The sequence below is a fragment of the Barbus barbus genome, assembly GCF_936440315.1.
Source record: "Barbus barbus genome assembly, chromosome: 4".
In the NCBI taxonomy this organism is placed as follows: domain Eukaryota; kingdom Metazoa; phylum Chordata; class Actinopteri; order Cypriniformes; family Cyprinidae; genus Barbus; species Barbus barbus.
In genome coordinates, this window is record NC_136732.1 from 15,226,379 (window position 1) to 15,251,119 (window position 24,741).

General features: G+C 35.5%; 1 protein-coding gene across 5 annotated transcripts in view; it reads right to left on the bottom strand.

Annotated features, from left to right (window-relative positions):
• The window catches only part of LOC306864244 (nuclear factor 1 X-type-like), a 161,368-nt gene extending 146,766 nt beyond the window's left edge, over positions 1–14,602 (bottom strand). For all 5 annotated transcript variants that reach the window (XM_079408101.1, XM_079408109.1, XM_079408108.1 and 2 more), the window contains exons 1-2: positions 13,904–14,602; positions 1,145–1,228 (exon numbers count right to left, since the gene is read on the bottom strand). In XM_079408101.1, coding sequence (XP_079264227.1) covers positions 1,145–1,228; positions 13,904–13,906 — 87 coding nt within the window. In that variant the 5' untranslated portion in view covers positions 13,907–14,602. The remainder of the gene's footprint in view (positions 1–1,144; positions 1,229–13,903) is intronic.
• Positions 14,603–24,741: the final 10,139 nt, after the last annotated feature.

Sequence of the window (24,741 nt, forward strand, 5' to 3'; positions counted from 1 at the left end):
TAAACACTGAGCCTCTAATCAGACTGATTTCTGAGGGATCATGTGACACTGAAGACTGGAATAATGATGCTGATAATTCAGATTTGCATCACAGGAATAAATTATATTTTAAAATATATTCGCACAGAAAACAGTTCTTTTAAATTACAACAATACATCACAACATTACTGTTTTAACTGAAATTTTTAAACAAATAAATGTAGCCTTGGTGAGCAGAAGAGACTTCTTTCAAACTTTGACCAGTAGTGTTGCATTTTATTTTTTGCATTTAGCATTGTTTTTTCTCTGCGGTCACATTTTGGGTCAAAACCCACCGTTTGAGAAGCACCGATTCAATAACTAAAATACTAATTAATCAACTACCAAGACATCATGACAAAGCTTTTAATGAACTGCTGCTGAGTTCTCCACAAAATAAAAATAGAAAAGGCATACTGCTATAAAAATCAGCAAAAAATATAGCCAGGCCCTCCTTTTCCTCTAAATGAACTCGACGGCGATATCGTCTGACACATTCCTGATATCCAACACAGCTATATTTTACACCTAAGCCCCTTCTGTACTTCCAGCCAATCGCATTTCATCATTTTCCCTCCATTTCTGCGACCGCCTGCTCCCCGAGACGCCGGAGCAACCCAGATTTTTTTCTCCTCAAAACATTGGCAAAAGTGATCCGCTGGAAACGAGGACTAGAAAAGCGGCTCCCAGCTCATTAACGGTCTCATTTTCAGTCATCCACAGACTCCCCGTCCCAGCTCTCCATCTCTCCATCTCTCCATCCCGCCCTTCTGTTTTTATGACCGTTTTATTTCACTCCCATCGCTGTAAATCCAGAGCACTCGGTGGGTGGAATTTTAAAAGCTGCACTTCTTTCTGTTTTTTCTTCGCAGTCCTGCCCTCATGTATACTTCTCATTTTATAGAAGTATGCACGTTATAATTTTCATTTCCCACAAGAAAACAAGCTCCGGTGGAGTTATGAGACTCACTTTCTGCACAGTTTTTTTTTTGTGTTTCACTGCAAATGCATATGTGCTGCATATGTTAATAATAATCGTGGTTACAGTATACTTTGCAGTGATTCTTTGACTCTGTAACATCAATAACAATGCTGAAGCAGTAATGGAGTAATAAGCAGACGTACCCTGTAGGAATCCGAAACTACGAAGCACTCTGGTATCCCAGGACCTCTGGACGGGTCTTCATTCACCAGAAACGGTTCAGTGGCCTGAAACATAATCAATAACAGTCATCAGCATTAGAATCACAATGCCTTTGCTACTTTTTACCATTCACTCTTATTTCTTGGCAACTATTTTAGCAGGGTTGCTCATTGTTTGGACTTTGGAGGTTCAAAATCCTATGATCACATTGTATGTTCTTCAGATCAGTTTCTGGGTTCTTAGAAAGTTTCTGGGTTCTTAAACACAATCATGGATGGTTTTTGAAAAGAACTAGAAAATAAAAAGCCCTTAAATGTTGTGCAGATTTTAAAACCTTTCAAAATAAAGCTTTTTCTGCTTCTTTAGGGGAACTGAAAGATTTTTTGACACTAACAAGAATGTGAATGAATAAACACACAAGCAAAATGTAAATATTTAAAAAATAATGAATAATATTTAAAAATAATATTTATACATGTAAAGTACATCAACAGAATTATTCATTCCTTATTTATTTTAAATATACATATATTTTATATTATTTATTATTTATATTAATTTTATATTTTATATTATTAAAAAAAAAAAAAAAAAAAAAAAAATATATATATATATATATATATATATATATATATATATATATATATATATATATATATATATAGTCAATATAAAAGCAATACACAAGTATAAAATATAATATTAATACTAATATATATATATATATAAACATATACATAAACATACAATTATTAATTGAATTTACATGTATTACATATATTTATTATATACAACTAGGATTTTATTATAAATACAAAATATATTGATAAAATATATTTATTTTATTATATTTAATGTTCTAATAATCACACAAATATTTAAAAAATACAACTCTGCATAATTTTTTTATATTATACATTTACATATTTTGTATGTTTAATAAATGTTTTTAATGTCTTTTTTGTACTTACATGTAAATATAAATATTTAAAAAAATAATGAATAAAAAATATTCATACATTAAATACATAAACATACAATTATTAATGGTTTATTTTAAACACTAATATATATATATATCGTTTTGTATAAGTATAAAATATAATATTAATACTATTATATAAGTGCATAAACATAGAATTATTAATGATTTATACATATGATTGAATTATAATTTTAAAATAATACATGTAATATTTAAGATTTAAGACATTATTTTATTACAGCTAATTCTGTTATACATACAACTCATCCAACACCTATTTTATATATTTAAATGATCTATTTACATTTATTTTATATATAAATACACATAAACATATAAATATTACAAGAAATTTAAACCAGAATATCATAGACGCTTAGCTTAATTTAGCTTAAGCCAGTAAAACTGAAACAGCTTAACTACCACATAGAACACTTTAGCAACCATCATGGCAGTGAATTTTGCACAGGCAAATACCACGCTTCAGAAAGAGTCAAATCTGTTGTGAAAGTTGTGAGTTAACATTACATATTGTGCAAACTTTTTGCCGGCCGTGTGCAGTGCAGGAGTCCATCTTAAACTCAATGCAGCTCTGCATGCGGCGCACAGTCAGACCAGACTCTGCAAACTGGTTCCCGTTCACACCTCCTGACTTCCCAGTATATCTGTGACTTATTCAGCACAAACCTCTCACACAGCGACTCTTTCTCCCGACACGACTGCCAAGGTGGTTTGTGTTTTTTCTCTCAGAGTGTCATGTCCATTCATCCCAGTTCATTTGTATGCTGGGAGCTGCGCTGACTGGGTGTGCAGAACTGAATGAGACCCCATTCCAGTTTATCCATCAGTATGATGTTAAATCACACAGTAAAGCCGGGGGCAAAAGCAAAGTCTGTTCACACAGCAGCATTATGGGGCAAGAGGTCTGTACCAGTTGATTTTCAGTAAAGTGATTAACTAGTATACAAAGACCCAGACTGAAAGATCTGCTGCTCACAGGTTGATCGTGATGAGACTTAATGGAGATCTCAGTTATTTCTACATGAAGTATCAGGATTGTCTTGCATGTTTCTTCTAAATTTCCTTTAGAAATAGACAAAATTGTGACTCAAGCTGATATACAGTAAACACACAGAGCTCTAAAATGGATGTTGCAGCTCAGATCATCTTGGTGGAATTTGATGAGGAATATTTGAGTTCATATTGAGAAATCTGACTGCAGGTTTTGTTTTGGGCAAATCTGAGCACAGTTCCAGACATTGGTTTCATTCACTAACTGTGCATCATATCCACATAGGCTATTTGTTCGTGAAATCTGCATGCAAAAGTTTTCACAAACAAATCTTGATTCATCAATAACTTTTTTACTATCATTTATTCTAAATCCTTGGGAAAATATATTAACAACAACTGAAAAAAATTACATACTTTTGGCGGCCTTATAAAGATGAAATTTTATACAGTATTTCATATATGCATGCGTTTACATATAAATATTTATAAAATTATAAAATATATTGATAAAATATATTTAAGATGAAATAATAGATCTAAAATATTTTTTAATATATTCAAAATATTTTAACGTCTCAAATATTTTTGCTAGACAACAGTGAGTGTATATATATATACACATATATATATATATATATATATATATATATATATAAAACAAAGATTTAATATTTCTTTTTTATTGAATAAACCTTCCCACAACCTCTGAAGAAACCCCCAGTATCCCAGATGAGGAGAATTCCTGTTGTCCTTAAGAAAAAGATATATACTGAATTTTAATGCAGTTGAGATTGGAGCAAACTCTGCTGCACACATTCCCTAGATTAAACCTGTCTCTAAAATGCACTCCTATAAAAATACATACAGCTCTAAAATAACAGACGCATAGATGTGTGTTTGTGTGTGTGTGTGTGTTTGTGTGTGTGTGTGTGTGTGTGTGTGTGTGTGTACGATACAGTACTATAATAGATCCCAGACACTGGCTAACCAAAATGTGGCTGCAACACCAGCTATTCATATCCACAGCAATGAAAGGCTGCATACGCTCTCGCTCTCTCCTCTCACAACACATCCATAAGTCAAAGTGCTTAACTAAACAAACTGTAGAACGACAACTAAGACTCAACCGATCCAACTGGTTGTTACTTTCAGAGTGTGTCCACTCTTAAAAATAAAGGTCTCAAATGTGGGTTTTCACAGTGATGCCATTGAAGAACCATTTCAGTGAACATATCTTAAAAGAACCATTTTTCTTAGCGTGAAGAACATTTAAAAAATATATAGAACCCTTTCCCCAAACATTAGTGGAATGGAAAGATTCCATGAATGTGAGATGGATAGTTCACCCCAAAATGGAAATCCTGTCATCATTTACTCAGCCTCAGGTTGTTCCAAACCTCTATGAGTTTTCTTTCTTCTGTTAAAGACAAAAGACGATATGGTGGTAACCAAACACTTGACGCTACGCATGACTTCCATAGTATGGAAAAAATACTATGGAAGCCAATGGCTACCGTCGATTATTTGGTTACCAACATTCTTCAAAATATCTTCTTTTGTATTCAGCACAATAAATTCATGCAGGTTTGGAATAAGTGGAGGGTTAAGTAAATGATGACAGAATTTTCATTTTTGGATGAGCTATTCCTTTAAAGGTTTTTTTCATGAAACCATCAATACTAATAAAAAACTTTGTTTTTATAAAGAACAATTAGATTAAAGCACCCAAGAAGCCGTAGTTTACAGTGAACTTACAACAGCTAAGGGGCGTTGTTAGGCAGAGTATTAATGGTTATTGGTATTGAAGGAATAGTTTATTTAAAGGAATAGTTCATCCAAAAATGAAAATTCTGTCATCATTTACGTAACCCTCCACTTACTCCAAACCTGCATGAATTTATTCTGCTGAATACAAAAGAAGATATTTTGAAGAATGTTGATGGTTAGCTGTTATAAATTCACTGTAAACCACCGCTTCATGGGGTTTATTGCTTTTATAAAATGGTTATTCCATATATGTAGCAAAGTTTCACAAAATAAAACAGAGCAAATAAAGTGTAATGTTATTGATAAAAACATTATTCTTCCGCAAAGCAATGTAGTTCCTCAGAAACAGTTGTGATTCCAACAAAGTTGTTGCTGAGCAACACACAAATGCAAACAAAGGTGTATGTTTATAGAGTAATTTACAACAGCTTCGACCTTGGCTCAACCAATCAAAATCAAGGACCGGAACTATCCATTTTATAATTACATTTCAGATTTGCTAACCAGAATCACTAACCTAAGAGCAAAGTTTTTGTATTTATATGTGTAACTGTCCTGAATATCATCCTATATAAAATACTCTTCGTCAAACAGCTTTTCTAATGAATAAAAGTGATGGACAGAGAAACAGGGGCAGGTCAGACAAAGTGAAAGATGAATCCCTTTTTTCCCACTCGGTTTGCCTTCACACTTTAAAGTGACATGGTTTGTCTGAGTCTACGCTGATTGTTTGATGTAGTTCCCTGTAGATCTGTCCCCCTTCTCCCTCGCTGTGGATGTTTATGGAGCGTGGTACTGTATCAATTAAACATGCCACCCTTTTCTATATATACACAGCATATGCCCGATCCATATGGCCAGCCCTGAGCGAAACCGCTCCCTAGGCCCTTCATAATTAACTCTTGAGTATCAACACAAACATATTCAGAGGCGAACGACGGACAGCCATATTCAAAATGTCTGCTGATGGGAAATGATGGGCCTGTTACATTTCATGTCTGCTCACAGGGGATCTCAAAATTGCCGTGCTATGAAGATTATAGGTAGTAATGCATAATGTGAAGCGTGAATCGTGTAGCAATCACAATAAAACCGTGATGAATGTGAGCGATATGGGACATGTTTGTTTGAAAATCATGGTAGGAAAGAAAAAGAAAAAAAAAATTACTAAAACTATAGTCAGTACTATAATTGTGGTTGAGCTGGTTGTTACTTTCAGAATGTATAAAAACAGAAACTTGCTGAATGCACTAGATTTTTACATTTACATGAGAAAATGTGAGCAGTGCATTTTGAGTTGTTTTTCAATATCAAAATCTTAAAGGGATTATTGACCTGACGGTAGCCATTGACTTCCATAGTATTTTTTTCATACTAAGTCAATGGCTACCATCAAGTGTTTGGTTACCCACGTACTTCAAAATATCTTCTTTTTCAACAGAAGAAATAAACTCATACAGGTTTGTAACAACTTGAGGGTATAAGTAAATAATGACAGAATTTTCATTTTTGGGTGAAATAACCCTTTAACTGTTTCTGCTAAAACAGCAATGAAATTACTGTAACTGAAAAGCAACGTGAGACTTTGCTGAAGTTCCCTGCTTCTCAGATGTTTCTCCTTGGATAAAAGCCCTAGTTTCTACCCAAGAAATTCACAAGAGATCTCAAGTGTCTCCAAATGTGGTTAGATTTTCCAGAAACTTTAATCAAATGTCAAAGATCTCAATATTAACGCATATTTCTCATCAAAATCTTTGAAGGACAACTCATCTAAGCTTCTATCCTTTTTGTAATTGTAATGTGCTATGCTCATCTCTATATATAAGTCTTCTATATATGTATATAAATATATATATATATATATATATATATATATATATATATATATATAAACTAAACATTGATTCTGTCAGCACAGGAACAGCAAGCCAGAGTCTGATTATGGGCTATAATACAGGATGAATCATTATTTTACTACATTTAATACAAAATATAAGATGTTTAAAGTTTTTAATTAAATGGCTTGTTAGTGTTAGAGGGGAAACTAAGGCAAGGGAGTGACATTAAAAATAATTAGATTAAATTTGTCATTGTCTGAAGACACGCTAACACGATGCTGTGTGTGGTTGCCAGGGTGTTGCTAAGGTTTTTTGAGTTCCTTGTTTGCTAGAAATCATTCATGGCCATTACACACACACACACACACACTATCTCACAGAAGTGAGTACACCCCTCATATTTTTGTAAATATTTTATTATATCTTTTCATGTGACAACACTGAAGAAATGACACTTTGCTACAATGTAAAGTAGAGAGTGTACAGCTTGTATAACAGTGTAAATTTGCTGTCCCCTCAAAATAACTCAACACACAGCCATTAATGTCTAAACTGCTGGCCACAAAAGGGAATACACCCTTAAGTGAAAATGTCCAAATTGGGCCCAAAGTGTCAATATTTTGTGTGGCCACCATTATTTTCCAGCACTGCCTCAACCCTCTTGGGCATGGAGTTCACCAGAGCTTCACAGGTTGCCACTGGAGTCCTCTTCCACTCCTCCATGACGACATCACGGAGCTGGTGGATGTTAGAGACCTTGCGCTCCTCCACCTTCCGTTTGAGGATGCTCCACAGATGCTCAATAGGGTTTAGGTCTGGAGACATGCTTGGCCAGTCCATCACCTTTACCCTCAGCTTCTTTAGCAAGGCAGTGATCGTCTTGGAGGTGTGTTTGGGGTCGTTATAATGTTGGAATACTGCCCTGCGGCCCAGTCTCTGCTTCAGTATGTCACAGTACATGTTGGCATTCATGGTTCCCTCAATGAACTATAGCTCCCCAGTGCCGGCAGCACTCATGCAGCCCCAGACCATGACACTCCCACCACCATGCTTGACTGTAGGCAAGACAAACTTGTCTTTGTACTCCTCACCTCTTTGCCGCCACACACGCTTGACACTATCTGAACCAAGTTCAGATATGAGTTTATCTTGGTCTCATCAGACCACAGGACATGGTTCCAGTAATCCATGTCCTTAGTCTGCTTGTCTTCAGCAAACTGTTTGAGGGCTTTCTTGTGCATCATCTTTAGAAGAGGCTTCCTTCTGGGACGACAGCCATGCAGACCAATTTGATGCAGAGTGCGGCGTATGGTCTGAGCACTGACAGGCTGCCCCCCACCCCTTCAACCTCTGCAGCAATGCTGGCAGCACTCATACGTCTATTTCCCAAACACAATCTCTGGATATGACGCTGAGCACGTGCACTCAACTTCTCTGGTCGACCATGGCGAGGCCTGTTCTGAGTGGAACCTGTCCTGTTAAACCGCTGTATGGTCTTGGCCACCGTGCTGCAGCTCAGTTTCAGGGTCTTGGCAATCTTCTTACAGCCTACGCCATCTTTATGTAGAGCAACAATTCTTTTTTTCAGATCCTCAGAGAGATCTTTGCCATGAGGTGCCATGTTGAACTTCCAGTGACCAGTATGAGAGAGTGAGAGCGATAACACCAAATTTAACACACCTGCTCCCCATTCACACCCGAGAACTTGTAAGACTAACGAGTCACATGACACCGGGGAGAGAAAATGGCTAATTGGGCCCAATTTGGACATTTTCACTTTTGTGGTCAGCGGTTTAGACATTAATGGCTGTGTGTTGAGTTATTTTGAGGGGACAGCAGATTTACACTGTTATACAAGCTGTACACTCTCTACTTTACATTGTAGCAAAGTGTCATTTCTTCAGTGTTGTCACATGAAAAGATATAATAAAATATTTACAAAAATGAGAGGGCTGTACTCACTTCTGTAAGATACTGTATATATATATATATATATATATATATATATATATAGATATATACACCCACCCACCCACCCACATTCATATATATATTACATGCAGTTTATGAAGTCTAGTAATTGAGACTGAATGGACTATTTGTATTTTTAAGAATTTTTCACACCAGGACTACTGAAGTGAACTGTAAAGCAAACAGTAAAAGCATCTGAAATTATAGCATCATTAAGATTTTCTTGTATTGTGACATTATCTTCATGACATTACATTACACATGTGTATATACACAGACAGACAGACAGACAGACAGATAGCGCAAATGCTCCCGATTCTTTAGCATAGCTAAATAAACAGGTGGGATTTATCATGCTTCAGAAAATAATCCTAATTTTCTTCATGCAAAAATCTAATTTCTTATTTGTTTTTTTCTTTTCTTTTTTTTGGGGTGAAATGAGACCTGCCTATGTTTTGGTAAGGTTCACGCTTACACTTTCATATACTATAACTTTAACTTTACAAAAAGAACAACAACAACCCAAATTAAAACTCTCTTCACGATATCCCTCTTTACATCCTAATTCATGTGTTCACAGATAAGACAAACTGACAGTCGACAGAATTTCTACACAACTGTTAACGTTCTACAAACCCAGGTAACACGGCAGACACATCAAAGCCGAGCGAGGGAGGGAGGGGGATTTGTTTTTTAAAAGCAGCGAGGGGGAAAATATATGAAAGCAGAAATGTATGCCGTGTGAATGCTTGCCAGGGCCACTTCAGGGAGAAATGCTGGAAAAATGTGATATTTCATACCACTATCTCAAGAGGAGCCGGAGAGAGCAAAATGAGCGCAGAACAGGAGTAATAATGAAGCCGAGGAGGAGGGTGGGCTGTCAGATTGCTTATTGTTTGTTTTCAGAGCTGTTTGGGCACTAAACATTGATTCTGTCAGCACAGGAACTGCAAGCCAGAGTCGTGTCTGATTATGGGCTATTATACATGGATGAATCATTATTTTACTACATTTAATACAAAAATATAAGATATTTCAAGTTTTTAATTAAATGGCTTGTTAGTGTTAGAGGGAAAACTAATGCAAGGGAGTGACATTAAAAATAATTAGATGAAATTTGTCATTGTCTGAAGACACGCTAACACGATGCTGTGTGTGGTTGCCAGGGTGTTGCTAAGGTGTTTTGAGTTCCTTGTTTGCTAGGAATCATTCATGGCCATTACACAAAGAAGCTTAATGCTTATTGTTAGAAGTTAGGAATGTCGTAACAACACAATCTGGACACAAAAAGCATATTTCTCTAACAACGACCATTTAAAATCATCCCTGTATTCAAGTATTTCATCTCCTGCAATGGTTTTGAATCAATGCAATGGTTATCCTGTTGCTGAATCAGAGCCACAGAAAAAAAAAAACTGTTTATTGTGAACATGAGTTTATTATCTGTTTTTATTGCCAAGCAATAAAAAGAACAGATCATATGCAATGTCTTTCTGATGTCTGATGCTCTTACATGCACGCTGAATAGAAACAATATAGCTTACAATGCGACCAGTAGTCTGTCATGTGCCATTTTTGCCAAATCAAAACATACAGCGCAATCAGTGTAGTCTGATTCATAAACAAAATACTCAAGTAATCCAGTTCTTTTTAGTGAATCAAAAACAAACAGCCCAAACAGTGTAGTTTGATTCCTGAACAAATGACTAATATGAGCCGGTATTTTTTAGCTAATCAAAATTATAAAATGCGATCAATGTAGTATGATTGTCAAACATATGACTCGAATGTGTCTGTTCTTTTCAGCGAATCAAAAATTCAAAGCATGACCAGTGTAACCTGATTCTCACACTAATTACTTTTATGAGCTGGTTTCGATCAAAAATATTAAATGTGAGCAGAGTAGACTGATACACGAACAAATAATTCTTATGAGCTGATTACTTATTAGTGAATCAAAAAACATAAGAGTAGTTCAGTGTAGTTAGATTCCCTAACAAATGACTGATATGAATCAGTTCTTTGCAGTCTGATTATTGAACAAATTACTTATGGTTATTTTTAGTGAATCCCAAACAAATTACTAATATGTGCTGGTGCGTTTTTGTAACCTATATCAAAAACATACAAAATGACCAGTGAAGTTTGATTCCTGAAAAAATGGCTCTTAACAGTATGTTCTTTTAATAAATAATTTTTTAAAATTAGTTATCGGTTTGATTCAGTCTAATGGATACTTCACTAAACTGAGTGGTTACATATTGGTACCATGTTTAATTAAAATTATATATAATTTCAGACTAGCGCAGGGCTTTAGCATCTCATATACATGCAGTTATGACAATGAACTGATGACAACATACTGATAACCAGCTTGCAATAGAAGAAAAAGCTAAAACCAACAGCCAATTAATCAGGGACATCTGTGTCAAATGACTTGGTCATAATGTTGATTGGTCATAAGATCATGTCTAGTTGACAGGGTAACTAACAGCACTCCACCACAGGGGGCGCTAACACATGGCACACAAGCTTTTCAGTTTGGGTCTTAAAAATAAATGACGTCTCATATTTTACATCTTTAATTTCAAATATGTGTATTGTAATTGCTACACTAACATCAATATCTCCTCTCACTAAAACTAATCAAACACTGACTACACAATAAAGGATTCTGACATCGATTATATATTCTGCTCCTTTGTCCATGCTTGCAGTAGCTTGCTAAACAAACTATAGGATGCATTGTTTGTTACAGTAGAACTTTTTCTTCATTTCAACTGTCATCAAAGTCTCGTCCAGATGCATCTCTCTTTAAGCATCTACTTGTTTGAGCAATGTGACTAGCTGTCAACTCTCTTCTAACTATCTTGCTTCATATCTTTGATTGTTGTTTGGAAGCTTAATTAAATTAGTTTTTTTAAGAGAAGACGTTAATCCCATGTGGAGTCAGCTTTGAATAGATTCCCTCGGTTCTTTCTGCAGTGGCCTATTTGGGTCTGTGCCATTTAAGAGAGCGGGTAAACAAATAATTATCCACATTAATATGCTGATATTCAGGGCCATCTGGAAATCATCAACAAGTACAAGCCTATACTGCATCAGTCATGCAATCAAATATAATCTGGATTTCGAAGCTAGTCGAAGTGGAGGAGAACTGAAACTATGTGTGCAGCGAGTTGAAAATAAAGAAGGCCGATGCATAAATTAGCTCAACATTTAGTCTCTGAAATGAGGACACCTGGGTAATGTGTTTTAGTTGAGTGCCAATAGCTTGATGTCTCCTCAGATCGGCTTATTGTGGCCTATCTGGTTAGAAGTAAAAATCAAACTATCTGAGGTTAGAGCCGAGCAGATATTCTTGCATGAAGATCACAAAATTCAGCCAATATGATTGGCTGAATGTGTTTTTTCCGGGGTTTTTTTTTTTTTTAAATAGCTGCATGCTATTGAATCTGGCCTGCAAAGCTCCTCTCCAGAGTCATAGAAATGCTAAAAATTCAAAGAAATGGCTGCTTGTGCATTTTATACATAACATTCAAACAGCAGACATATAGTATTATTTAACTCTTCTGCTATGCTTAATTTGGTGTTCCCAGTCAAAAATGATGGGACATTTAATTGCTTTTAAATCTCTCATTATGCTGTATTATCACCAAATCTTGGATTCTATTTTTTGTTAACTGGTTTTCTTTCAGTTAGCACAGGTTTTGAATTTCTTTTTGGAACTGATTACATCTGCATCGATCTGAGCTCATGCACCTCAGTTTTTAAGTGAAAAAAAGCACTATTTGTGAATAATATTATATATATATATATATATATATATATATATATGTATATATATATATATATATATATATATATATGTATATATATATATATATATATATATATATATATATATATATATATATATATATATATATATATATATATATATATATTAGTGAGTTATTAAATGCAAAGTCAGTAAGTTTTAATCCAGTTTTCTGGAAAAATAAAATCCTCTCTGTGTCAAAATGACTGGAACACAACACGAGGGTTAAGAGAGATAAATAGTCTTTAAATACTTCTAAGATTGTATTTACATTATGGCTTTTTGGAAGTTAAAGTTAAATTATATGTTAATTCAGTATTCTATATTCTGCATGCCGATACTGAGAGTGGGGTGGTCAATACACATGCATATATGCAATTATAGCAACTGACATGCACACATCAACAAATACCTTTAACAAGAACAAAAAAATCTATATATTCATTCAATTGTAAAAACAAACTGTTACATGCACTGGGCCTTAACTGACTTATTTTCATCAGCTAGACAGATATCGGCTGATTTATCGGCCTAGAGGATATATCTATCACTAAAACCCACAATTGATGCAGTTATCATGCCAATCAAAATGCTTTGCATTGCAATGACTTCACATACAACAGCTCTGCTGTAAAAAGTTAGTATGGACACGGAATAAGTTGCATCCAGCACTATTGTTCTATATTTAAACCCTCAGAGCTTTTGTTCTCTTTGACAGACGACATGTGGGCGGCGACTGTCGTCCTGTGACAAGCTTGCGCAGTGCAACAATTTCAGTAATGGCATGTTACATGTGCATGTGTCGCCTGTAATCCCAATAACACTGAAAAGCCTGTAAACTGAAGGGTTATTCTACACAACTTCATTATCCCCCGTCATAATGGGGTGTATCCGGAACACTTTTGAAAGTTTGAGTGCCATAGGGTCAAGATTATACGGTGCATTATGATACCGCATGTCTACTGTTTTCATTTTAGACTAATATATATTATCGGATAAATCGAGTGATATAGTAGTTGCACCATAAATAGGTTATCATAATGCAGTGATACAGAAAAACATTCAGCACAGTTTCCAACAAACTTCCCAAATCCATATGAACAACTTTAAACATGATTTTCCTCTCATACAGTACACACACAGTTGCATGGCGCGCATCGAGGCGAATGAGAATAGGAGCGCATGCTGTTTTACATCCAGAGTTTTTGCGCAAGACTAAAACACCCCAAAATGATTCTGGAACAATTATTGCCTGGCGTATTGTCAATCTAAACCCCTCTCTCCATGTTTACCAACATTTTAAAACAGAAATAAGAAGAGCAAAGTTAATTTACACTGCACGTACCATCGTGGAGCGGGGAATATTGCCAACAGTCTCAAAGACCCATTTTACTCCTTTAGAAAAAAAAAAAATTCCTCCTAAAAAAAGCAGCGTGGGTTTTCTCCGTTGATACCGGAAGCAGAAGAACCGGGTTGCGGGACGGGCCCGTGGATCGCGGAAAATGGCCAACTTTTACGCACGGAAACTTTCGCGGGGATCGTTTCGGTAGAAAAAAACTGCGCCTTCGGATGAAACAGGAGAAAATTCAGCACGACCGCTCCTCCATTCACCGAAGCTCTCCGGTACGAATCCCTCCCTGTTCCAGCGTCTCTCCAGTGGATCGCGCCGTGAGACAGTAACTTTCTCCCTGCGCAGCTTCAGATCACGGACTCTGGGCGAATTGGTGCTCGATCTCCATCCATCCCACTGGAGACCTCCTCAGGGTGATCTCCATGACCTCCTCCTCGGTGCACGGATTACTCGATCAATTATTATGGAGAGGACGTAATTTCGTGCAAAGTGGATATTGCGGAACCATAAGCGATGCGTGAGAGGAATATATACTTTTACGTCGCTGAAAAGAATAACGGCGGCGCGCTAACGTTTCAAATAACTAATTAATGTATGTTAAGTAGACTGTGTAAGAGTAGTTGCCAAAATAAACGTGCTAGCCGTGCGTGGCCCGTGCAGAACGGTCGGGTTGATCTGTGGATGGTTTCGTGCAGTGGCTGGTGAATTATTAATAACCGGGAGCGCTTCACAGTCTGTCGTGTTCACAGAGGAACCAGACCGGCAGCTGGGGGTTTAAGGGAATTAAATACGGGCTTGGAGTGAAGCAGGGACGGCAGGGGATTATACCGTTCACCGGAGAGAAAAAGAAAGAGAGAGAGAAAGAGAGAGAGAGAGAGATGTATGAAGTGTGTGAGTTTTTGTTTGCAGCCACAATGTTAAATGGTGACGTCTCGAGCGATGCACAAATTCAGGTGTTTAGGGTGATATTTCTGTGTCGCTGTAAATCGTGTTATTAAGTGAGTGCACAAGTAAAAACTAACCCCTAATCGTGCACTGGTGTCAAAGTGTTTAGTTAGTAAATGTAAACAGGTGTAGTGCAGTTTGTCACCGATCAATTCTGTGGAGTATTTAAACAAATATTCGTGCAATCAATTAAATGATTTGCTATCGACATCATGGGGTTTAAAATTATTAAACGAGTGGAAAATCTCAAGTGATTTCTTAGATGAGCAACCAGGTAAATTCATTTTGATATAAGGTAAATTATATCCAATTTAAAATCTACCTCTAATTGCAAACAACGTGAAAAAAACCCCACATTGTTACGGTCAACGGTAATTTGTAAATGTAGTCGGGCTCTTGTTGTCGTCTCACTTTTAATTGATTCAACGTGTGCCAGAGTCTCAAGGTAAACTCGCAAAGGTCGTCTTATATGAGGCGATTCCGCGTTAATTACGCTTGTTTTAATTAATTCAACATACCTGGGTTGCAAAACAGAAGAAAGACCTCCAAACGACCTGGAAGAGACACGCGTTGACCTTCAGTGAAGCCCTGATGCGCGCTGTGATGCACCTGCCAACTGCATTTTCAAGCAAAATACATTTTCTTTCTGTCAAAATAATTAATGCAAACTAAGAATAAATAAAATAAAATAATAAATCCCCGCATATATAAAGATTGACACAAATTGTTATGTATAAAATGTGTATTTTTAAAATTCATAATTGTCCTTTTACAGATAGTAGATTTTTTTTCTGTATTTGTTTAATATTGCAATCTCTCTTATTTTATTTCTTTACAAAATAAATGCATGTGATGATATTTCTTTTGTGTCAAAATAGGCCTACACTCTTAAAAATAAAGGTGCTTCATGACGCCATAGAAGAACCCCTTTGTCTAAATGGTTCCACAAAGAACCTTTAACATCTGTTTCACAAAAGGTTGTTTGTGGTGAAAGAAGGTTCTTCAGATTATAAAAATGTAAGAAAGAGATGGTTCTTTAACGAACCTTTGACTGAATGGTTCTTTGTGGAACCAAAAATGGTTCTTCTGGCATCGCTTGAAGAACCTTGTGAAGCACCTTTATTTTTAAGAGTGTCCTATGAATATGACAGAAAAATACAATGAACCAAAACAGATAAAATATTAAACAAAGCACATAAAGGACAATCTCTTTAATAAATCTTCAGTAAATCACTTTGAGAAAAGAATAGGAAAAATAAAAAAGGTTCATGTTCAGTAAACAATCCGAATATATAACACAGAACAATATCTAACAAACACAGCAAGCCATGCTCTGCATATTTATTTAATCATTTTCGATTTACATTTACGTCATTTAAATTTTGTTTTCTTTATTTGGCATCATTTTCTATATTTAGCCTTTAATTTATGTTTTTGAATTTCTGGAAGCATGCCTATTAACAGCATATTTTCCAGTAAGCCAATAAATGTAATCAATACTTAAAAACTATTTGTTGCTATTCGTTGGTGCATTAAAAATTAAGCCACCATCAGAAACACATATGCGCCTCAGAGCTTTCTGAACCTCAGCTTTAAAACAACAACAACAAAAATGTTAAAACCTCACAGTATTTGCAGTTCACAATATTTCTAAACATAGCCTAAATAAATAAAATTAATGATTGACAATACTATTAGGCCTAAAATCAATATATAAAATATAGCCTAATATACTAATAATATATTTGTCAATTGCATACAATGTTCATATATATTAATCCGTTTAAAGTAATATTAAACAGAATAATATTAAATTAAACTGTCTGTATGACATCACTCGGTGTATTATGAGCAATTATTGCTCTTTTAATTGACTGTATCTATATATTTAATTGATTATGACTTTACGATGTTAAAAGTTTTGTTAGTAGCCTACAGATATCAACTCGGTGATTTATTTAATCTACTGCCCTAAATCACATCTCGGGCAAAGAGGAAAAAACAGCAAATGTATTACTAATTTAGTTTAAACGAAATTATATTAAACAATGTAATTATTACATATGCTTTTAATATTCTCACGATTTCATTATTTAACTAAGGAAGAGGATGTGTGACAATAGACTACTGGAGAAAAAAATACACTTGACTGTGTAGAATTAAAATATAGCTAATATTTAAGCAATAACAGCAAACTCTTAAAAAGTGCCATTTAAATTCCGTCATTATTACGGACATAAAAAAAAAAAATCGCATGTCAAACTGTCCGCAAATTAAATTATTAACATGAGAATAGAGAATTTGTGTTGGATTGCTTTCTTAAAATAAGTCTGAACACTAGAATGCACACGATTACAATTAAATAAAGCGCGTGGAAAAACACCGGAATCATGAGCACTGACTGAATCATCGGCTGTTGATGTTGTCATATTTTCCCAGCCATTTTTGAACGGTAAGATCCCAACTAAACTTTGGACTGAAGGAAGAACACACTGATGATGTGCAGGTGCATTTCAAACTGACTAAAGAAGACCTTCAACCGAGAAAAAAAGCCTCTATAAGCATATACTGTGATTATAAATGATGCACAAACAGGTGGGCTAAACATTGCGTTATTGATTTTACCACCACTGCAAACGCTCAATAAGAGAGGAAAGAAAAGGCGTTTTATTGTAATTTACCAGGGTTACAACAACCAGCTGATAGCTAACTAATCTTTATTAAAACTGACAGTATATTTAAATTACACAAAAAAAGTAAAATGTGTTATTGAATGCACGATTTCTTTTAACATTTTGGTCTAAAAAAAAAAAATGCTTGGAAGAAAAAAAGTAGCCTAGTTGAAAATAGTAGTACAAGTAAGTTTTTGTTTTCTTTGTTTTCACACACACACACACACACACACACACACACACACACAATTGTCTGAGCAATATGACCCATGTGACCTTTACACCTAAAGGCCAAAAATAAAATTTCTTGCAGCTGTATATAATTTATGAATAATTGTTTTTCATATATTTATGATTCATAAATTTTTAGCTAAAAATATATAAAAATTTTGGTGTACAGTTTATCAAAACAGGCCAAAGTTGAACACATTTTATTGTCGGATTGAATGCCGTTGAATGCAACAACATTAAGACATCATAAGACTGAGGCTGAATCCCTCTCAAAAATAGTTTGCCATCACACCTGATTTTTGTAAGTTCAGAAATCAACTATAATAATATAATAGCTTTACTAAAACAAATACACTAGGACATTTCACTATAGAGCATGTTATTTAACCCTGGTTTATTTTAAAATCTAGATGTATGATTTAAGATTAAATGTACAAACAAAAGACAAAGTTTTTTTTTAAGTTTCCTTCTTTTTTTTTTGAAGTACTAGATAATGTCTGCTTCGTTCTTCCCTGAATCGCTGAAAAACAGGAGGGTCATTTATTTCATGCAGTGCAGATTGAATTTAGGCTCTGCTGCTTGTTCCTTGGCTTGGCTTTAATTTCTGACTGCCTGTCTTTAATTTAGCAGGGCTACTTGGAGCTGAAAAGACAGCCATGAAGCTCAGATTCAGCTAAGCAACGGCCGGGGCCAGGAATGCTGACCTTGACGGGTGAACCGGGCCAACGACTGAGGTAGTGCACAGCTATAATCACACATCCCTCAACCTAAAGCTCAAGAAGCATCTGAGCCATGAATATGCCTGGATTAACCATTACACCTCCTCTCCCGTTACTGTGCATGTCCAAACATCTACTGTATATACTGTACATGCACTGCCCATGTTACAGCGCATAATCTACACTGTGTAATGCATAGAGCAAGCATCACTATTAATAATTTTCACTTTAGAGATGATAAAATCCCATAGACTTTCAAGAAGGGGTCCGGGCCAGAGATTAGAATATCAGAAATAACTGAGGTTAAACACCCTAGTAACCACCTAACAATAGCCTGATAACAATGCAGCAGAGCATTGTGTGTCAATGTTCTGAACTCAATTTCTTCAGAAAATGTAAAAAAATAATTCATTATTATAGTGCTAAATTAGAATTGTACATGGAAAATGGACAGTGTCATATAAATGTTTAAGATAATTACATATTTTGAATTAAGATGAAAAAAAGGAAAGTAGTTGAAGAGAAACATTTTCTCAACATTAATTTTTTTTTAAATCTATTTATCTTCACTATAGTGATAAATCATATTTGTGTTATGCTCATATCATTACTTGTGTAATCAAATCATATCATTGTAAAATAAAATAAAGAAACTGAATGAATATCCAGTAGTGGTGACATGTAATCTTTCCCACAAGACCTTCACACTTATAAAGGCAAAGCTTTTTTCTTGTATTTTTCATTTTAATAATTGGATTAATAATAATTTTTTTTTAAATCAACTAAATTTATTATTTTCTAGGACTCTGTAAAAGAGAAAAACAAACAAGCGTGACATACACTTCACCAAAACAGGCCAACTAACTAACTAAATATGATAGAATAGAAAATGTGAAACCTGCAGCCAACATTTACAGACTGACTAAAAATGTACAAATCACTTTATTACCACTGTAGTAATAAATCATACATGTACATGTAAAATGGACAATGTAATATAAATAGGTTAATTGTAAAATAAAATAAACAAAGAAAAGCAGTTGACTATATATCCAATAGTTAGATATATACTGTAATCTATATTACAGTTAATTAATTTTGAAATCAAATCAAATACTTTGATTGTAAGAGAGAAACTGAAGATGACTGACATACACTTCAATATCACATGTGAAGCCTGCAGCGCACATTCACAGACTGACTGCAGTAGAGAAAAATGTCCGAAATGTGTTACCTTCAAAGCAAAGTGTGTTAACCTTTGTGGGCTCGGGGGACAAATCCCAGGGAACTGTACCTAATTTAAATGTTCAAAGTGCCCTTCATCTTAAAGGTGTATGTTGCCGTCCCCTGAAGAGCACATGTTTAATCTGGCAAAGGCTGACAAGACTTTGAAAGCATTTTGAAAAGTGGAACGAAGCAGAGGCTGATAAAACGTGGTGAGATTAAACTATTTGACTATTAAAAGCTTTACAAATATATCAGAAGTTACTTTAATAAAGGTTTCATACGTTCAAAGTCCAAAGTGAGCTCAACATTGGTTTGTATTGCCATAATCTACCATCATAACCTAAACCAGTACATGTGTGGCTAATGCATCATAGAAGCGGGATATAAAATCACAATGCTTTAAAAAAGACTGAAGCCTCTCGGCCTGACCCGAGCAAGTCAGGTAGATCACGTATGCTCAGCGATGAGATAAACAATGGAAAGCTGCGCTGTGATTGGTCAGCGGCCATGAGGCTCCATCGGGATTGGAGCAGAACGCAGCTCTCTCACCTTATCAGGTTGGTGCACAGCATTGCTGCAGGAGAGCGAGTCTCTGGAGGAAACGCCTGCGAGCTCCGCGCTTATCTTACACCAGCAAGAGGGCTTCATGCCTCTGATTAAGAGAGAGAGAGCCTAACTCATGTGTACCTTCAGGAGACAGTGTTCTGGGGTGACAAAATAATGCATGTCTAAATATATTGTATGTTTTTACTCGATCATAACGCACACTTTTGATTAGGAGGAGATTATTTGAATATACAGAAGTTAATATATTTTTTTCTAAATATAAAATTTAAATATTTAAAACATAAGACTACTGATCAAAAGTTTGGGGTCTGTACGATTTGTTTTTGAAGGAAATGAATACTTTTATTTAGCAAGAATGCATTAAATTGGTTAAAAGTGATAGTAAAGACGTTTATAATGTTACAAAAGATTTCTATTTTAAACGAATGCTCTTCTTTTGAACTTTTTATACATCAAAAATTACAGTTTAAACAGCTCTTTTCAAGATTGACAGTAATAAAAAATGTTTCTTGAGCAGCAAATCAGTATATTAGAATGATTTCTGAAGGATCATGTGACTCTGAAGACTGGAGAAATGATGCTGAAAATTCAGATTTGATCACAGGAATAAATTACATTTTAATATTATATATATATATATATATATATATATATATATATATATATATATATATATATATATAAAAACAACAGTTATTTTAAATTGTAATACTTTTCACAATATCACAATATTACTTTTGCACAAACGTTTGAAAGGTTGTGTACAGTATATAAACTCTAAAAACTAGGATTATACATTTTCTGAGGAAACGTATGTGGTGTTTGCTCATGCAAAACTCACCAACATGTTGCTAGGGTGCTGTGGGTGGTTGCCAAGTCGTTACTATGCAGTTGCTAGGGTGTTCTGGGTCGTTGGTCACTGGCCCAAATTAAAAGAGCCCACTTCATGTCTCTGTGATTATCCGATCACAAGATATGCTTTGAGTGCCTCCCGTTTTCATTCGCTTTATCATCCATGAGGCAAAAAACGCAAAGTCTAAAAGTTTAATACTTTGGGTTAAGGGTTTTAAAATTCTTTCAAAAATCAATAATAGTGATGAATGCCTTAGGAAAACTCCATGAATGTACACTGTAAACTTTGAATATCTGACTTCTTATGTGGCCGAGCATGCTAATGGAGAAAGAAAAGATTAGAACGAATAAAAAAACAACAAGAAATGCAACACACTGGCCTGAATATGCATATTAGTGCAGCAGGGTCAAAAAAAAGTCAAGATCAAATCCATCAGATGGGTTGGCTGGGATGTCCAGTGTGTGTGTGTGTGTGTAGTAGTGCTGCATCTGGTCTGGATCCAGGCTGGTCCAGGGGGATGCAGAGCATTAAAGCCAGTGGCTGCTGGGGGAGAGGGGTTGTCCTCCCCTGGAGAGACTGAAAGAGGAGGCCTGCTATAATCTGCTTCCCTGGCTCTTCATGAAAGAGAGCAGAGGACACACACACCAGAGACTGACCCCCTCCTCCAGCTCCAGCCTTTCTCATCTGTTATCACCATACACCTCTCCTGCCCCATCTACCGTTCTGCTCCTTCCCTCCATTCTTCCTCAATCCTCATCTGTCTTCCCTTCCCGGCTTAGTTCTTCAGTGCTAAAACCTGCTCCAGCCTTTTTAATTTTACGGTCTCCATCCTTCAAGACTTTTTGGTTGGTGCACAGAAGACTTTCTATAAATGCACAATGTGAAACGTAGGGGTGCTTCCAAAAACCCTGTTTAATTGCTCACAGGTTGAGCTTTCATAGTTCAGCCAATAGTCAACATACAGTAAGAGTATAGAGCTATAAAAGAGCATATGCTCTTTGATGAGAAATGTTCAAGTTCACAGTAAAAACTGCAACTTTGTCTCAAGTTTGAGACATTATTGAGATTTTTCTCAGGAGAAACATAAGGAGACTTTAGCAAAGTCCATTTAATATCATCACTGTCTAGGAGAAACAATTAAAATGTAAAAGAGATTGAATTCGTATTTGTCAAATAGCCAATGTGTCAAAATTAAGTACCTGTAAATGCATAATCAAAAACATGTTTAATCTAAAAACACCACTAAAGACATTTCCAGTGGAACCAACTTGTTTTGAAACATCTAAACATATTATTGGTCTATTTTGTTCACTCACTTGTGAATATGAACTCCAAAACGTCTAAATTATGGGCCAGTTTTTATCAGATCTCATTAGGGATTTTTATTTTCTGTGGCAAGAAACCAATATGTGAATATGAAGAGTCTTTAAATGCATCATCAAAAACACATTTAATTTCCATAAAGACAAATGTGTTCCAAAAAGAACCACTGAAGAAACTTATTTTTATCAGTTCATTTTGTTCGCTCGCGTCCAATGATGGATCAAATTTTGTTTTAGACCTCATTAGGGATTTTTACTGTGGGTAAAAATGAAGAATATGGGAATATGAAGAACCTATAAATGCATCAAAAAAATTTTCATCTCCAAAGAACCATAAAGACAGTTTAGTCTCATCACTAATTGGGAGAAACAATCAAGACATTAAAGAGATGTCATTAGGGATCTTTATTTTCTGTGGGAAGAAACCAATAAGTCTCTATGAAGAGCCTATAAATGTATTATCACAAACATGCATAATCTCCAAAGAACCACAAAAACAATCCCAGTGTGCCCCAAAGAACCTTATTTAAAAAATAAAAATAAATAAACATCTAAACTCATTATTAGCCCATTTTGCTTGCTCACTTGTGAATATGAACTCCAAAATGTCCAACTGATGGGCCATTTTTTGTCATTTTTTTTAATTTTCTATGGGTAATACAAATTCATGGTTAATCTCCAAAGAACCACAAAGAATTCCAATGTGTTCCAAAAAGAACCACAGAAGAAACGTTTATTTTCAAAGGCAAACATCTCAACCGATTATCGACTCATTATGTTTGCTCACTTGTGAATATGAACTCCAAAACATCCAATATGATGGCACAATTTTTGTTTAGATTTCATTTAGATTTTTTTTTTTTGTGGGTAGAAACCAGTATGTCAATATGAAGAATCTATAAAGGAGTCATCAAAAACATGTTTAACCTCCAAAGAACCATAAAGACAATTCCAATGTGTTCCAAAAAGAACCACTGAAGAACCTTATTTTTTAAAAGTAAACATCTCAACTGATTATTGCTTCAGTCTGTTCACTCACTTGTGAATGTCCAAATGATTGGCCATTTTTTTGTCAGATAAAATTTATCTTTATGAATGAAATTTGTTTTGTTTTGTTTTTCTCAGCGTTTCTCCATATATCTCAGACGGTGTGATAATGATGATACTTTCTGGGATCGTCTTCCGTTTTCTCTGGCTTTTCTGTCGGCTGTCTTTCACAACTCCTTATTTTGTGGAATCAGGCCACAGAGTCTGGCCTAGTCTCACGGTTCCTCTCTTCCACCATCTCATCGAGGGGAGGGGCTTCCTTGGCAGTGCCAGGCTCTGTTTGGTAGAATGGGTCCAAATTAACATGAATATTCATGAGCCCACCCCTCCCTCTCCTCTCCTAACAGCGCATCAACACTTGGTAGCAGCACATGGCGGGACAGCTGTTGCAGGCCAAAGCGGGCATCTGTGCACAGAGAGACAGAGATATGGACCGGGAGAGAGGAAGAGGTGTGGACATCTGTAGCCAGGGACTGACAAAAGATTGGATGGATGAAGAAGAGAGGCGAGACGAGAAGGAAAAAGAGAGGAAGTTGGACTAGGACAAGGGAGCAGGATTATTTGAACAGATGACAGGGATGTGCTAGTGAGCGAGAGGAAGAGAGATCGCTGGAGGATTGGAGAAAGATGAAGCGGCCAGGAGTCAGTGGAATATTAAAAACTAGAAATTCAATTATAAAAGATGCTTTTATAGATCAAAACAGTATGGAAAAGTTTCTGCCATTATGATATTTATATACTGTTGCTAGGTCAAAAAAGTCCACCACCAGGATCTTTTGGTCTCATGTGGCTCAAGTCCCTTGTTTAATGCAAATCTATCGGAGTTTTTAACCTGTTTTATCGTCCAGGTCTGGGCATTTAGAAAAATAACAGCAAACCTCTCAACATGATGTGGGGAATATTCTCCACAATATAGTTTAATACTTAGGAGGTTAAGGTTTGTTCAGACCACTAACCCTAAGTATTCTCTAGTAAACTCTACTAATAAAAGTTCTTCAACGCTTCTTTAAGACCTTGAAGTGAAGAACCATTTTTAGTTACCGCATTCTCACAGAACCAAGTGGTGAAATGGAAAAAAGCAAGCTCTCAAGATGCATTTTTAAAAAGTTGAGCTGACTTAAAACATGAGCTGAGAAACACAACAAAAGACACAAGACACAAGGCATGAGCACAATGGTCAAAGACATCCGTCTAGCACAAATATACATGGAAAAACAATGGAAAAGTAGTGCAGTGAAATCCAAAAACA